Consider the following 19,340-nt stretch of genomic DNA (forward strand, 5'->3'; position numbering starts at 1 on the left):
TTCTTTATAAAAGATCCCATTTATTTCTTTATAAAAAAAATCGAAATAAAAAAATTGAATATATATATATATATATTGAGTGCGAAAGCAGAGATTCTTCTTTATATTACGTTTGCACGAGAAACCCGAGGTAAACTCAATCTGAAGCAAACGTTCCATTACAGGAATGGCCGTGACAGTCAGCGGACATGACAAAGCTATGGCGACGTATACAAGTATCATCTAGTAACATTGGTACATCCGCGCATTTATAGCCTATAAGCCTGATGCTGCAGTACACTGTATAAGATGGAACACTACCTAATCTCGCGTCCTAGCATCACGCTGAACACAACGGGTTGACGGTAGACCGAGATCTAAATTGGAGATCAGTCCGCCGTCGGAATGGTTGTCGGTCAGTCCTTAATCGGAAGCACAGAGATGAACGACGATGGATTAAGTGAATAAACAGAGAAATAATGCGCCGGCATGCGGCAAATATACCAGGATTTCATCAATGTCGACTGAATTTGCTTCGAGCGATAATTAACGTAATTACCAAGAAGTACGTTTCACATTTTGCGCCAAATTTATGCGCAAATGATGTTATATCTATTTAATTTCATGTTCAAGAGAATATACACATTCAAATGCGTTTTAAAAAAATTATATAAATATTAAGTTATTAAAATCAAATAGAGCATATTGTAAAGGATATTATTAAAACTTTGATAAAAATGGAACAGTAAATAATACTACCGTAAAATATAACAATTATTTACACAGTAAACCATCGTAAAAAATCAAGTGCATCGTCAGTGAGTTTATTGCGACATTCGCTGAAACTTTTCGACATGAAATGGAAAAAGTACGATTGCGCTGTCGATACTCTACGCGAATACCATTAATAAGAAGAAATAGTAAAAGTTCATAAATAAAAGGTCACAAATAAATGGCTAATTAAAGATATTAATTGTAAAATAATTTTTAGAGAATTTTCATTTTAAGATAACTAATTAAAAACATGCAACACTTTCCTTTAAAATTTTGATTCAATTATACATTTCTAAATCATATCTTAATATTGTAAAATCTATTTCCTTCTTAGACCTCTCTTTTTTTTCTTCCCCCTTTTTTCCCATATTTATTCCCTACTTCCTCTCTATATTCCCACTTATTTCTTTGTTCTTCAATCTCATTTTGTTATAACAGTAAACATTTCACTGACAATAAACTTCTGATTGTAGTAATGCTTCTTTGGTTTATTAAAACGATATTTTTATTAATTGGACTTTATACATATTTTTACTCGATGGTAATAATCCTTTAATTTATTACAATTTTATTAATTAAATTATTTTCATCAAAGTACACTTTTATTACATTCTAATTTTAACGTTATTTCTATATTTTATTATAATTAATAAATTTGTACAGATTCATTTATCTATATATCAAGGTTAATAACAATTATAGAAAGAAGTCTTTCTACATCAACTTCCACAATTTCCAAAATGATATATTGTACCTTCAAAAAAGATTATAATGGTTTCTACATTTTATTAAGAATTAGAGCATAGGATTTTACATTCAACCTATACGTAATGAGATGCTAATTGCAAGAAATGTCATCATTCTTTATAAAGGTTCCATCTTTTCTTAAAAACAATTAATTTATGCCGTTCTAACATTTTTATATAAATATTTGCGACTTACATTGAAAATGACCCGATCGATGTCGAAACGTCTGTAAATTGTTTTGTTTATTATTATTGTTTAATTTGTACATTAGATCTATTTTGTGCTCGTAGCCCTTCTAATTTATAATTTTATTTTTATTGACATATTATTTTACTAATTTCTAAATCTATTATAATATCATGACTAAAATCGAAATTTCGTGAATTTATCTTAAATTCAACGAAAATTTTCGGGGTAAAAACTCGAACTTTACGTGTAAAACCTTTTGCAAATATGCAGATGTTGCCCAACTTGGAATAGTACGAGCTGATACGGATGCGGTATATACGGTGACGGAATTTACGAGAGCGAGTGCAAGCATGGGTGCATAAGAAACAGATTAACGTTCTCGTGGATTAAGAGTCGTTACCAAGGCTAGTGCTCCAAAGCGAGCTTATGCGAATGTGTTAACGTTCACAGGTTTCTTCGCAAATGTGAATTGAAGCGCAATGGGTTGGGAGAAAGGGGGAAAATGGACACGAGCTGGAGTAAACGTTTCTACAGACATGAAAGTGTAAACAGAAGTAAAAATACGGCGAGTGGAATGGATGAAAATGGAAATTCTAATTACGAAAACGACCGTGTCAGCTGGAGAACGTAACGAAGCTGGCCCACCTCGACAATGAAAGGTCAGCATATGCAGCGAGGCTTATCCTAGTGTCTATGCGAAGATCAGGAGCTTAAAGGACGTTTTAACACTTTAACTGATCATATAGAGACGTCCTCTTAAAATATAATAAAAACGTGATGTGCACTCCATATGTATCTCTTATTTTTAAAATTTATAAAAATAGAATAAAATATACTCATCCTTTTAATTACCATATTACATGAGAAAGAGAGAGACTTGGATATGTAGGTAATATATATATTATAAATACTCTTATGCATGTTAAGAGGATGCGGTTTTTATATTTCTAATTATATCATAAGAGATATATAAAAAAAGTATTTCAAATAAAAGTTGAATAATTTTAATGTCGAAATAAAAAAATTAAAAAGCGAGTTTAGCAATTGAAAAATTTGCAAAAATAATAATAATTTTAAAAACGCATAATAAATACATTAAACTAAAAATTTAAATGTTGGTATATCTTGTTATATTTGTAAATAATATACGTTGTTTCTTCAAGTATGTTATTGAATTCAAAATTAGTTAGATGGTAAGATAGAAATCATTGTACAATAATAATATTCAATTCACACGATAGAAATTTATAAAGTGATGTCACAATGATATTCGTAAAATCAATCGTGTTGTAATATGCCCTTAAATATCTAATTATAGTAATGGGTGCTTTGGCTAATAGATAAAGCTGGCATGACGTGGCGAAGTAAATGACAGAACAGCCACCAGGAACGTAAGCCGAAGATATATATGGTAATCTTATATACTACTAAACGCACACTGATTGCAGAACATCGAATAGCATCCATAATTCTACTTATTTCATTAATTTTTACATTAATTAGATTTACGTTATCAATTATGTTAATTAATCTTATAACATGTACAGAAACTCAAAAACAAAATAAAAACAAATATTTTTTAATAAAAGATTATTATAAAAGTTTTCTTTTTTTTGAGACTCAAAGAAACACATTAACACTTTGAATCTTATTTATTATATAATTAATTAATAAATAATAATTAATAAAATTAATTTTCATACCAACTAATATTAAAATACAAAGACATTTGTAAGTTGAAAAATGTTAAAAAAATTTATCTTGAAAACTTTTTCTGGAAAAATAATAATATTTAAATCTTGTTGAAATAACTATTCCTCAACGTCTGATATCACCACTTAGTGAAAAGTTTTTACAAAACATAGATATAAAATTGCAAGATGATCGTGTTCATGATACAGGTACATATGAAAAAAAAAATTATTTGTATATTATATATTTTAATTATCATTATTAATCTTTAATTTTACTCTTATATATTCTATTTTAGTTATTTGTAATCATATTTAATTTAATCATATTTCGGTGTTATTATTTTTATTATTTTTATTATTTTACAATAAAGACATAATTATATATTTTTTTTTAATTTTAATCAATTATATTTTACATCATAATTTTTACTTGTATAATTTACATTGGATTAATTTGTACATAAAACAAGGTAATAATGGGAATAATTTTTAAATATGAACTAGAAATTGACACTCTTGTATTGCAACGATCATGATCGTGTCACAATAAACATTTATGGACGATACAAGAAGAAATATAAGAAACGATGAAGATCACGGAGTTTTTAATCATAGTATGACTAGCAAATTATTGACGTGTATTGTATATTGTGGCAAATTTTATTTGTAAAAGATTAATTGTAAACGGCGGTGTTTAAAATATTGGTGGCAAGTAATTTTGTTATACTGAAGATGATAGATGGTCGAAAACGTTATATAAATATATTATTTTTGAAAAAATAATTAGGCAAAGACACCCAGCACTAGGCTTATATGCTCCTTATTACGACTTTTATTATTTATATAACGAAAGTTTATATAAAGCCTTTGTTAACTATATTAACTATATTAAATCGTACAAATAAATTTGTTTTAAGTTAATTTTCTTTTTTTTGATATATGAAACTATTAATAATAAATTCAGTTGTGCTATTAGAATTGCATTATCTACTGAAAATTCAGATGCATATTTAAGAAAATATTGTTCATAAAGATGGATGTTGTTCGTATATGCATATAATTTCGTAAATTTTATTTCTACGCAATTCACAAGGGATTCATCAAACTTTGCGCAAAAAAGTCGACATATTTTTTTGTTTCTATGTAAATCGTCATACACAGGGGCTTTATCAAAAGCAAAATTTTACGAACGAGTTATGTAAATTTCGGTTAAAAAATTACTATTTGGAAAAAAAAATAGAAAAATATTTACATACCTACTTATCCAACCTGCTGCAAACGTTCTGCTGCAACCGCTGTGCTACTTTGACTTCATCAAGGACGACCCGGTGTTTTTCTCCACAAAAATCCACAAAAAGATCAGCCTATCGTCGATATCCTCGTAGATAAAACGTAACAGTCTTACACTACTCACTATATATTTACACACAAAATTTTCTTAAAATCGCACAAATACTTGCAGAATTCGTTGTCTGATGTTCAAACTTTATGAAAAGATACGCTTACTAACGATACATTCATGCATTTTATCTAGATTTTTAGGAGCATTCCATAGAAAGTACTTTCCCGAATATCTTGAAAATCTCGAATCAAATGTCCATATTTATAATTAGATTTTATATTTAAGACTTCTTAAATTTATCTTTAGGTGCTCAGTAGCCAATAAAATAATTCGTAGAACATCTGAAGATAAATGTAAGGAAGTCTTAAACATAAGGCCTAATTATGAATACGAGCAAAAATCTTTCGATTTATGACCTATACTGAGCAGTGGAAAAATCATAAGTTATATGACATTTTATGATGTAAATAGGTGACGACGAATCATGCTATATTTCGATCGTGTCATCGGCTAATTTCACTTCGGCCCGATCGTACTTACATATGGAGGAATCTGGACTCCACCATGGCTTACATACATATACATGACGGAATTGCTAGCATAATCCATAATTGCGTCCATCGATAATAATAATATCGGCATTTCGGCAAGATAGATGTGGCAACAATCTTAATCTAAAATTCCAAAAATGTGCTGCATTTACATACATTTCCTTAAGCTCCCGTCTTTCCATAGCAGGAACTCGAAAATAGTCTCAGATCGAAGATTTCTGATATATTTATCTCAGAAAATTACAGGAAGCATACGCACGACACTCAACGAACAACACATTTCGATACGTCCTCAGGCATGTCTCGAGGTTAACTTCACACACATGTCCTCAGGCACATTATTTCGATTGCACTTTGAGTTCATACCGAATTCCTCCACAATTTCGAAGTGTCGATGACAGCGGAGTACTCTAATTTTTCTTGTCATCTTGCAGAAAGCATAAAGTAAATATAATATCATATAATTCATATAATTCTACAAAAATATTTTATATCGAAATGAAAAAATTCTGGAATATCTTATATACATTCACTTGTAGACACTTTATACAGATAATTCCTACAAAAAAAAGAATAGGAATACGTAGCATTACTGCCTAAAAAACTGTCAGTTTTGGAGCCCATTTTGCAGATGCTCAATTTTGTTTACGTTATGAAAAAATTAATTATTGCAAAATTGCAAACAGTATTATAAATATATTTATAAATAAATGTTTATAAATAATATAAATATATTTATACTATTTGATGGAAAATACTTTTTAGTTTATACTTATGTTTTTAAAGTTTTATTTTTACTTTTTGTTTAAAAAATATTGTCTAAAAACAAAGTGGTACATCAGTGACTTTCTTCTATTTACGCTTTAAATAAACTGCATACATATGAAAATTGTGTCCATAACATTCTGTTTTTATTGAGCAACATATTTTTATAGATTATTTATTTTATTTGAGATTAGTTTTATTGTTATAAACAAAAATTTTTTAAATCATAACAAAAATCTAAATTTTTTAATATAAATGTTTTAAGTACTAAAAATGACTTATGCAAAGTTTCATAAAAATTCATTAATTTTAGTTTATAACAAATAAATATTTTGTTTATTTATTGAACAATTAATGCTTGCATCTCAATGTAACTTTAAATTTTTGAATTCATAAAATACTTATATAAAAAAAATTGAGACTTTTATCATTATTTTAATAATATATTTTCATATATTTCTATTAGAGTACAAATTTAAAAAATATTATTTTTTATTACATATTACTTTTTATTGAAATAAATGATCCAGATGGCCAATTGTCTCTAATTTTTTGTATTACTTTTAAATTCAATTTAGAAACAATTAGAACAATCTGTAATTTTTTTAAGTAATTCTTAATATTGCATATGCTTTATAATCTCCTTAAAAACACAAAATCACAGCTTTATAAACACAAATTCACTTTAAAAACATACATTCTTTGCATTAGTACAAATTTGTATTTTTAAAGCAGTGAATTTGTATTTATGAAATAGAGAATTTGTGTAATTAGAGAAATCCTAAAGCCATCTGTATTATCGACTAAATCATATAATTTTTGTATAACAAATAGTTTTTCTCTTTCACATATTTAAAAATCCTTTTTCAGAATTAAAGTATACGCATTAATACGTGTTTGTGAGGTGAATGCCAAAAACGACTAAAAATTCCGAAATTGATTTTTTATTTCTTAGTATAACATAATGTCTCAAGCTGTCAAATCGTGATAACATTTGCTTAAAAAAACAGTGAAAACAGTGAAAGTTTTGCAACCTTGTATTTACGAAATAGTAATCCACAAACATGTAGTTTGCACGAACAAATAACATCGAGTTCTTATTAGAATTAGACTTAAGCTCTTTTAAGACTGCTTTTTCATACGAGCAAAGAAAAGCTAACGTTTATCCCTATTCCGTCACAATTCAAGTCCAGCTCTGAAAAGCTAAAGCTATCGCCTTCTCTTCCTTTTCATGGAGCGAAATTTAGCTGGCAAAGTTACTACGCCATGAATGAAGAAGCAAACAATTAAAAAAATTGACTCAAAAAATGCTTCGAAATATTTGGCCAATCAAGTGGGCCATAGCCAAAATCAGCGTTGCTTCGCTTAAAGTTGGACAGTGTCAAATTTTGAGTGATTATTCGCTGGACTCGCCATTTTGGCAAAAATTGACGGAGAGGGGATAAGAGCCACCAGCTTTTATTCGCTGCGTGAAATTCTAGACGTTTTGTCGCGAATTTGTTATACGCAAATTGACACGAACATGCGACTGCGTGTATCATATCAGATTGCGTGAGATATTGATGTAGTAGTATACATAAAGACATGTCGATGCTTAAAGTCATTAGATTTCTAAAGTATCGCAAACACGCATCCATTTTAACGCGAAAAGCAGTTATTTCAAATTTATGCATTTGTATATAGTATATACGTACTTTATTTTGGAAAATAAAGCTGTAAATCAAGTATGTAAATAAATGTTCTTTAATTAGTTTATTTATGAACAAAAAAATATATATAAACGCTTAATTTATGTATTATTTAGTTTAATATAGATTTATTTGATGTAGAAGTTTAGTGCACGAAAGTGCATGAAGGGACAGGTAAGTAGTTTAAAAGAAAACAAGTTTAAAAGAATCACCAATCATCATACTTGAAATCGTGTATTGTGTACACTTCGGCCATTTTGACGCGACATTTCTAAAATCATTTGCGGTACTTTAGAAATCTAGTGACTTTAAATGCGCTGGAAAAACAGCAACCTCTATGGTGACTTCGTCGGAGTTCGGGCTTCACTTTAGGATCCCTATAATGCAGAAATATATACATAGCGCTGTATCGAGTGGAAATGACAGATATTTTAACCTTTAAAGTCTCGAACTTTAACATTTAATAATTCTATTCACGAGGCCAATCATGTTTTTTTTTGCCAGCTTCTTTCATTTTGAAAACGCGTCGAATGAGTACATTTTTATTCTAAGAAAGACTTATGACATCTTAAGACTGTACTTAAGACTTAAGTCTTAAATGTAAGAATCGACTATGAATACCGACCTGCTTCGCGTTGTGAAATTAGTACTGAATCTTTCCTTATTTAACACACTTTATGTTTATACAGAAAGAGAAACATAAAGTACAATCTTAAGATGTCATAAGTCAATCCGACGACTGTATTAGCATTTTAAGACATTATTTATGGCAGTTTTAAAATAAAAACTATGGATACTGCCCCATATATATTTCGCGTTTCACAGTTGGTAGCCTTTATCTCTCACGCGACATCCATAGAAAGAAACAGTCGAGATTTAGAGAGAGACGCTTGTAAACTGAGCACACTATTTATTTCTTCCACGATAGTTCATACTTGCGTTGCTCCATGCTCAAAGGTTTGTAATATATTTACTTCGGAAAATTAGGTACAACTAGGATGCGTATGAGATACACACAACACTCAACGGACAACACATCTCGACACGTCTTCAAGCAATTATTTCAATGGCATTCGAGTTCATACTGAGTTGCTCCACAATTTTGAAGCGTTGACAGCTGAATATTCGCCCTAACAGAGTATGGCGCCCACACACATACTCTGCTCAACGCAGAGCGCTACACTTCCGACATAACAAACACATTATTTCGATCGCATTCGAGTTCATAACTAGTTACTTCACGATTTCAAAATGCCGAGTATTCGTCTTGACAAAGTTCTTGTGGCAGAAAACAGTTCCCGATCACTTAATTACAGACAGACGAACAGAGCTACGAATAATTGCATTCCCGCGTTTCAAATACGTCTTCGGTTTGTTCCGTTATTCCTCGGATGCGCTCGGCTCGCGAAACGCTCAGCCCGCGCGCTCGTTAATTTCAAAATTTTACTACGCGCTTCAAAAACACAATATATATTCTATTTTCAATATCGTCCTAAATTAAGAAATGGCCCAGAAACATTTTGAAACATATTTGCTTTATTTTCTTTTTGACAAGAAAAGCACGAATTAAAATACAACGCACATCAATGAAAGTATCACGTTTCGAATAAATTCGGCAAATGTAATCTTTTTTTTAGCAACACACGATTTGGCGTTTTTGATTGAGTTGCTTTTTAAAGCGATTTTGAAATGTCGCGTAATACTCGAAATATGAAGATATTTTCGATACATTCCTCCTGATATTTCGACACGCATGTGAGGAATTTTGCAAAGAGGAAAAGCATTCGCTATCGTGAAGCATCGCACTTCGAATACTTATCGAGTATAAACGAGGTCATTATCGAGAAACCTTGTTTACGTTTAATTTGCCGCTTTTTATCTCTACAATATAATCATAATATTCTTCAATATTCAAAAATACTCGTGTAATATATCTATCCCTCACCGAAAAAGCACGAACCATACACTGAAAAAATTTACTAAACCATAAGACATATTTCTTTGAATGATATTAAATATTTACTTACAATAGAAAGATATTTAATTTAAAAATTATTTAAAAAATGATAGTTAAATCAAATTAATGGCTTTTTATATCAAATAAATTATATGTTTATGTTTATTTTTAATAAATATTTACTTAAACCTATTCAAATATTTATTAAAATTTAGTTTTTTTTTCAGTGCACGGTTCACACATGAAAAGAACGATTTTGCTGAAGTATTTAAAAATTTAGTTAATTAATTATGTTGGGATATCAAAATAATTGTGTGAAACTTTCAAATTTATTGCAACAATTTTTGTAAAATTTATTGCAAAATTTTTTACAGTATTTCAACGAAACGTAATACTTTTACATTTCAATAAAAAAACAACAGCAACAAATAATTACCAATACATAGAACAAAAAAAGAAAGAGAAAAATAAGTGTAATGAATAAAATAATCAAATTTAACTAAAACAGATACAACAGCAGAGTTGCGATATAAATAACATAACGCAATCTCAGCAATTTATGAAGTACTTTGTATAAAGCAGAGATTAATTGGAGTTCATCAAACACGATATTTTCACATTAGAATGGTTGAAATCGATTGATGATGTTTAATGGACAGTGACATGCTTGTTATCGGTATTCTATAATTAAATATACAGTTTCGAGATTATACACGTTATAGTTTAATTTATAACATAATTTCAAGCTTCATCAGTGTCTTGATGCACTTCATCATTTTCCCATGATTATTTTTAACTTTTAACTTTTACTGTCTACCTGCAAAATACAGGTTATAAATTTTTAAACTTTATTTTTAAAAATAAAAATAGATATATATTTTTAAATACTTTTATTGTAAAAAATTTTAAAAATTTTTTACAAAGAATTATCAAACTTTCACATGAGCACCTTTAGGTAAAAAGCAGGTACATATTCCACTTCATACCAAATGCGCTGAAGTATGTCATTAGTTATGGTACCAATAGCGGTCACAATTGCGCAAAACATTCACGTTCGGTACTTTTGTGGTCTAAATGTCCACCAAGTTCTTGATATATCCCCAAAAAAAGAAATCCAAGGGAGAGGCTGTCAAAGAAATAAGGTGATCAGGAAATAGAGTTCGCTCGGTCGATCCAACGAAATTCCTAGAAAAACTGAAACTCACATTTGGAAATTTTTTGTAAAAAAAGTTTTTTAGTTGTTCCTTACAATAGAAATACTAGTAATATGTGTGTTAATTTTTTATTTCAAAATACTGAAGATTTATTGTGTACATCCAAATATCCAGCATATTCTACATGTGTAACAAACATTCAATTCCCTTCGCAATACAATCGCAATTGTAATTTCGATTTTAATGAGAATAAGGAAAGAGAGAAAGATGCAATGGGAGCAATCAGCTGGTACTGTCGACAGATGCTTCAAAGGATGCGTACGGAATTCCCAACCTGTTGAAGTCCCGAAATCCGTTTCCTACGAGTGCACCCCAACGAGTCGACGACATTCGGATTTCAATCCGATCGACGAGAAAGGGAGGGTGTTTAAAGGAGCGAGAGAATTCTTGTCAAGTGGCGACACGCGAAGATTGAATTTTCGGTTTTCTCGGATAGCCACCATCACCACCACCGCAAATTCACTCTTCTCCTCTCCGAATTGGCCCTTCGCAAATTTTCCCCCTCGATTTGCGTGATCCAAATCGCTTGAGTGACCCTCGACCACCCTCTCCCTCTCTCTTCATCATTGCCTCGTGCCTTCGGTCCGTCGCGGTGCATTTAAATCGACTGCTTAAGTTGACTATACACTAATCTCGTAATTCATTTACATATTTAACGCGCGCGTCGTCGACAAAGTTCGTTGTACGGGTATGGGAGGAAACAGAGGGTGTGGCAAAGGAAGCACAACGAAGGGGGTAATTAGTTATGCATGTGTACTTGTCGGCCCATCTCGGTGAACCCTTAACTTCTTTAATTTAATAACGCGCGAGCCGGGACAGGAATTATCACGTCGAAGACAAACATGGATAAAAAAAGAAAGTATCCTTCGCTTAATTTAAATCTTAGTGCGAACGCGACTCATCGGTTTTTCAAAATGACAGAACTTGATTTACGAGCAAACGCGAGTACGTAAAGTGTGAAGCTGTTCTCGTTAATCCTTATGCAACTTCAGTAACTTCAAGAAGTTAACTCCAGTTGTTACCTGAGTGAACGATATCGATTATCGTCCGATGTTCTTGTTCTTCGATGATGAAATATGCTCTCCGTTTTCCCTGGAGATGGATGAGAGACGGGGAAGGACGAACTCCTTGTAAAGGATCGGAATGCTTCGCTCGGCCTCGATCTAACATGGAAATACAAAATCGCCGTCTGTTTCCGGTGAGCTTCGGAGAATGGTAAAGTTACGTCCCGTATAGGTATGCGCACATATATTTCGTATTTGGACAGCGTCAGGAAATTAAGCGAGGTGGTCTCAAGGGCGACGTTCGGACCTCAAACTTCGGCCAGGGAACTTTTCTCGGCATTGTGCCTAGATTTATCTCTTCCCGAAGTGTCGAACTGCTTTCGGGAGAAGAGCCGCGGCACCAAGAAATATATTATTACCGGCCGTGACTGGTGTACAAATGTAGTTCGCCTATCAAGACAATGAGGGATCAAGAGAAGAAGAGATGGAAATTATCGATGATTAAATAATAAATAATCGATGATGATAATTAAATTATTATAATTCAATCACAATAACATTTTTTTACACTTATCATTTATTATTTACGATAATATCTAGTAATATATGTTTCTTTATAGCTTCTAAATTTCTGTTGAACAAGAGTTCTACGTGACGCTGAACGGATTTATTTAATTCGAATGTGCTAGAAGAAGAGAGGACAGATTTCTCGACGTTCTACTCGGCGAGATGAGAATCTAAATTATTCACACATTTATTCCCTGCTTGTGTGCTTCGTCTGTATATTTGATACTGTATTGGCCATTGGGATCGTACTTCTTCTTAAGTTGCTCCCAAGTTTCCGGTTTCTGAAATAAAGTAAAAGATCGAATAAGCAATCGCCCTTGTATCTTCTGTAACAAGTTTGCGTAACAGGATTGCATTTACCGAAGACGTATCGTTAGTTACATCTACATAAAATAAAGCTGCTGAAGATTTTTACTCTGAAAGTTTTCTCACTTTAATACTTTGTATTGAGAAATGCCTTGAGATAGAACTATATTACATCATTATGTTATCGTGAAATTCAGTCAAAAGCAGTAATGCACAATTGTAAAAATGCGATGAGACCAGTAATTTCAAAGACAAACTCTTATATGCATTAAAAATAATATCTTTTTAAAGGATTCAAATCGCCATATTGATACTACATGAAAAACGCGTACAATATTTCAGAAATTAATATAATGTCATGGCTTATTTCGAACTATAATTAAATTAATTTTGAATTAATATAATTAACAAATGTATCGATTTACAAAGCCTTCCTCAATGCTACAACGCAGAAATACAATCTTAAAATTAAATACAATCTTTAAATTAACGCACAAAGAATAATAGATACAAAGAATAATAGATACAATAAAAATTTAAAAACATCAATAGTGAAGTGTCAAAATATAAAAAAAATATTCAAAAATTCGAATGTCAATAAGTATTCCGCCAAATGACAATAAGATAAGGAACATTTGGATACTTCAGTCAACAGTAGATTAATTATATTTATCGATAAAGATAAATTTACCAAACTTTACTCGGTTGAGATCCAATTTGTCACAGATTTATATCAAACGATTTGAGAATTCTTTAATTACGAGTATTGCTTTATCAAAAATACACAAGGAAGACGTTCCCTTTAGAATTATTATTTCTTCAATCAACTTACTCTATATTCGCTAGCTGGTTTTTTGCAAGATATTATCTCTGAGAATATCCTTTCTGCAAAAAGTGGAATAAAAAATAGCTTTGAATTTCACAATAAATTAACTGGAATTAACAAAACGATTGACAAAACAGAGATGGTTTTATTAGATGTTACTTCTCTGTTCATTAATATTCCATTGGATGTTGTGTGGATGGATTGGGTTCTATTAAAGGTGTCACAAACATACCAAAGAATGAATTCATTAATTAATGGTCCAATTTGTCTTTACATCGACATTTCATTATTTTAATGGCATTATTTATAAACAAACTTTTGGCATACCTATAGGTTCCCCCTTTCCTCATCATTTCTGACATTGTCATGGAGGATTTGGAAGAGAGAGTGTTAAATTCTTTATAATTTCAAGTTCCTGCATACTTTAGATATGTTGATGATATCTTTATGATTGCACCTAAAGATAAAGTCACTCAAATTTTAAATTCATTCATTTCATTTGATGCATGATAGACTTAAATTCATTATTGAATATGAGGGAGATCATTGTCTGAATGTTTTGGATCTATCGGTCATCAATAAAGACAATACTATTATTTTAGGTTGGCACCATAAAAAGATGTTCTCGGGCACATATTTATCGTTCTATTCGAATCATCCCGCATGTCATAAAATAGAGATCATATATAGCTTAGTTGATAGAGCAATCTTATTGTCAAATTCTACATTCTATAATAAGAACATAGAATTTATAATAGAGAATTTGAAGGATAACGGTTATCCTTTAGGAATGATTTTTTATTATATTAACAAAAGGATCAAAAGTTTGACTTGTAAAAAAATCTACGATGGTTAATAACACTAGTTTAGATAACGTTGACATTGATGAAGTTGTAAGAGAGATAATGGTTTTCCCATATATAAGATCTATTTCTAATAAAATTACTAAATCTATTAATAAATTCAAAAACATGATTGGCTATAGATGCTTAAACAAGCTTAATAAATTTATCAAAGTTCATAAAGAAATCAACATGATAAAAACAATAATGTCATATATAAAATAAAAATAATAACTGTAATAACTGCGATGCATCGTATGTTGGCCAAACGAAGAGACAGAGAATTGCAGACAAGAATTAAAGAACGCAATACTATAAAATTAGATCAGTTCAAATATTCAGTAATCTGAACTAATTCAGAAACACATTACGGAAACTAATCATGACTTTGATTGGAAAAAAGTTAGTTCTTGATTTTGAAAAGAATTATCGTAAAAGAAATATATAATTTCTGAAATACATATTAAAGAACAAAAAAAACAATTTAATGAAAGATACTAAGTATTGGATAACTTATTTTAATATACTTGATGTACGAGAACATAAGTGGTCACAGTTTTGAACAAACTTGTTTTTATATTCGATTTTATTAATTTATTTTTATTTGATCTACATTTCACATCAGTTAATTTTCAAACGAGCAACAATCAGTATCTTTAATGTACTTAATTGAATCTTTGATTGAGAGCTTAGATTTCAGTATTTTATATAAATTACCGTAAGTTATTATTTAATTCTGTACTTTTTATTCACACTAATATATTATTTTAATAAATCTATTTGTTCTATAGAATATTATAAAATATTCGTAACTAAAGAATTCTCAAATCGTTTGATTTTCAAGTCTGTAATAAACTGGATTCTCGATCTCAACCGAGGAATTTGGCAAATCTATCTTTATCGATAAACATAATTAATCTACTGTTGACTGAAGTATCAAATGTTCCTATCTTATTGTCATCTGGCGGGATATTTATTGACGTTCGAATTTTTAAATATTTTTTTTATATTTTGATACTTCACCATTGATGATTTTTAAATTTTTATTGTATCCGTTATTCTTTGTGCGTTAATTTAAGATTGTATTTCTGCGTTGTAACACTGAGGAAGACTTTGTAAACCGATTTGTTAATTATATTAATTCAAAATTAATTTAATTATAGCTCGAAATAAGCCATGACATTGTATTAATTTTTAAGAAAATATATGAGCATTTTTTACTCCATTTCAGAAATTGTTGTAAAACGCAATACATTCAAAACGAGATAGCTTGAAATTCCTTTAAAATCGTTAAAATATGACTGCCCAGTCGGGGGTGAAATCAGTTCTCGAAAGAAGGGCTCGAAGGGTTGGCGGATTCACATCGCCGTTAAATTATCTGGCTACGGATGCGAAAGTTTCCAAGTGTGGTTCGCAAACGAATCAGGGACACCCCCTGCCACCTAGTGCAATGTGGAGGGTTAACCCGTCTCTGCGTGAAAGTCAAACTAGTTCCACGGCATTTAAACTGCCTCGACGTATCCCCCGAGCGTTCCTACTCCCACCGGTATCAACTCATTACGCAGACCTCGCGTTTAATTAGCCCAGTGAAAAGTGACGGGCGAGCATACATGTTAGCACGAACATATACCTTGTTGACTAGATACCGGATGACCTTCTCAGTACCCTTCTTTTGCTTCTCGCTGCATTTAGTACACTCAGTCTCCAGTGCGTCCGGAAGAGTTTCTGAAACAAACAGGGAAAAAAATTACGAGAGGAATTCAGATCAGGGACATGGCTGCGCGAAATTCAATATTTGAAGCATACGCTATGCGTAACATCGAGCTATGAAATTACACAGTTATAAGGTTCTTAAAAAAAATTAAAGGTCGTTTTTCCTTTTATCTTTTTAAATAAAATAGCAATTCGATTCTTTTCTTTTTTTCGTCGATAAATATTTTAGAATAGGAATATATCCTTTCCTATAAGGTTATTTTTATCGCGACGTTCTTCGTAGGAGTTCATAATGACGTATGTTATTTCTCGAATACGCGACGTCCTGCAGGATTTGTCTCAGATTTTTTATCACTCCGCGTCATTTGCACCACCTGGTCAGCTGACTGTACACTCCCGCATATCTCTCGTGAATTTTCTCAGACAAGACTATACATTCTCGGTAACGTATTACCGTCCATCGCATGTTTTATCTCGCGACGGGGTAGCATGCCAAAGTAAAAAGAAATTCGAGAAGAAACAGATGATAAACGTGATTCTAACGTAGAGAAATAAATCGTGATACGTGCGACAAGTAATTAATGCAATTTGCAGGAAATGCAATCTGCGGAAATACACCGAGCAAGTAATTGGTTTCTAGTATCCGTGTCTCAACTCTGTATATATAAGATTTTTGCGCGGAAACGTTATGTTCGTGAGCAAAATTTTCACCTGAAAAGAACTGACGCATACGTTTGTTCTTCGCGACGCTAACCGCGAACGTACACATATACAAAATGTCTCACGACACCAAGGTACTTTTTATCCAAATCTCCTCAGCGTAGCAGTCGTTTGTAGCGGATTATTCATATCTGGAGCTGAAGTGATATGTGCCTGCTTCGTACATATGTAACATCGTTAACGAGACGACCTCGCATCGTGCATCCTTCGACGAGATGAGAATGGCCATTAGTGCCAAGGATGATTCTCTCGTGCATTAGAAAGCATGTGAAAGATCATCATTACTGTCTCATTTCATCGTGCATGTTTTGCCATGTTATCGAGCCAAATGCAACATCAGACACGTTATTCTACGCTTCCACGGAATCGTATTTTTTTTTAATTTCTATATTTTTACTCTTTGCATTACGAGAGTTATGTTTTGAAGTAACATTACTAATGTTTGAATAGAAAAATCTAACGAAGAATAGAATAATTATGATTAGTGAAATCTCAAAACGCTCACCTTTAAGCTCTTTGCCATCGGGCGTGCAACTTCCCTTCTCCAATAGGCAATTTATATAGTTTTTGAGCAAACGGTCGCTCGCCAAAATCGTGTCCAAGTCAATATTGTCATACTTTGTCGTATACTTGTCCTCTGCCAAAACTACCGCTACCACGAGAAGAAATAGAGCCAGGACCTAGATTGAGTGTTAAAAAATTTCTTATTTCTCTATATGAAAGAATATCCAAAAATCTACACTGAAAAACATAATATTGTACCAACAGCATTATTTTAATTGAAAATAATCTCATTAATTTAATAACAGTATTATTAATGATTCATTAATACTGTTATTGAATTTTATTAAAATAAAAGCATAATGTATTTGTTTGTTCATTAATAATATTATATGAATTAATGAAATTATTTTCCATTAAAATAATGCTGTTGCGTATTTTTTTTTTCAAGATTTTTCAAGATGATGTATAATCTAGACAGTCACTAGAGTGTCTGTGTTATATGTAAGAATAAGATCTGAATGAGAATACGAAATCATCAATTATGGATTCCTTGGGAATTTGATTTTAAAATCCGGAAAACTGGTTTATCGCGTATTATCGAATCGTTATAAATACATAGGACAACTGCGAACAAAGTGTCAGAATCCGGAATGACCTCAGGTCACCATGCTAAATGTCGCACGTGCATACGTAGTTAAATGTTTGCCATTGGGCTGGTTGCGTTCATAATCGCGCTGCCGAAACGCAGAATTGTATGCGAGCATGTTTAGCGCGTGATGTGAATATCAACGAGTGAATGCGTGTGTGTTATACATGTTATGCATCACTCATGTGTGCGCTCCTGCTCTTGGACTATGGAAATTCCTGTAGGTTCCATCGGAAATAGAAATTATATATAGCGCAAGGCTCCTATAGGCTTACGGAAAGCAGAAATAGAGAATCGAATACGTGCTCGTACGCTTCATTAGTAGATAAAGATAGAGAGTAGACAGCCAGTGGGATGCAACGGATGAAGTTGTTTTGAAATCAAATCAATTATACAGAATGTGTCAAACGATTTCTCAAACGCAGTTACGTTAAAACGCAAAACGTTAAGAGACACTTCTATTATTACGATTCTCGAATACTTGAAACATCAAAACATATTTCTACGAAACGATGTTTATGAAATGAAATCTTGAGAATGTGAAATATTCATTTATTTCTGTGGAAATTGATTTTCAGAAATTTCAATAATAAGTATTAATTAATCGTGTCTTATTTAAATTAATTCATCAACAGGTAAACATGCAAGTTGTTATTCAAATGAATTATTCATATGTGAATATTGCAAAAAAGGAAATTGTATTAACAATCAATGTCACACTGTAAAGTAAGAAAATAATACATATTCTCATACATACATATATTCTCATACATACATACATATATTTGTTTTTTTAACTTCAAGGCATAAAATGATATTAATTACTCCAGTTTCAAGTTTAATGGCTTTTAATGTTTCTCACAAAAAAAAACAGATACGTAAATCTTGAATTACGCAATTCAATCTGATAGTAGTTGGAATAAATTTTCAATCAATAAAAAATAGATTAATTCTGATGTATTTGAAGCAGGAGAACTAGAAAAAGAAGTTTGTGCATTTAATTATTACATAATACTTAATCTTAAAAAAAAATTGATAAAAAAAAGGTAATTAACAAGTAATTTTCAATGTCTCTCAGAGATATAATATTCTTAAAATTTAGATCTTTTAAAACTTAAGATTCATAGTTTATTTCGTCGAAAAGACAAATCACAATACTTTCGACCAGTTAGTTTAGACTCAAAAACGAGAGAATCTCTCACCCTCCCCTACAGACCGCGACCAGATGGTTACGCTAATACATAACGGGTTAATGTCGGCGAGTTAAGTTGGATGTTAATTAGTATAGTATAGGACCCCCTCTCTCTCTCTC

At 31.3% G+C, this 19,340-nt stretch overlaps 1 protein-coding gene across 1 annotated transcript in view; it reads right to left on the minus strand.

The window, feature by feature from the left end:
- Positions 1 to 12,424: 12,424 nt before the first annotated feature.
- Positions 12,425 to 19,340, minus strand: part of LOC105623881 (ejaculatory bulb-specific protein 3) — a 10,419-nt gene continuing 3,503 nt past the window's right edge. Inside the window, exons 2-4 of the mRNA XM_012205254.1 lie at positions 17,384 to 17,558; positions 16,076 to 16,170; positions 12,425 to 12,752 (exon numbers count right to left, since the gene is read on the minus strand). Coding sequence (XP_012060644.1) covers positions 12,651 to 12,752; positions 16,076 to 16,170; positions 17,384 to 17,558 — 372 coding nt within the window. The 3' untranslated portion in view covers positions 12,425 to 12,650. The remainder of the gene's footprint in view (positions 12,753 to 16,075; positions 16,171 to 17,383; positions 17,559 to 19,340) is intronic.

Source organism: Atta cephalotes (genome assembly GCF_000143395.1).
Source record: "Atta cephalotes unplaced genomic scaffold scaffold00067, whole genome shotgun sequence".
Classification (NCBI taxonomy): domain Eukaryota; kingdom Metazoa; phylum Arthropoda; class Insecta; order Hymenoptera; family Formicidae; genus Atta; species Atta cephalotes.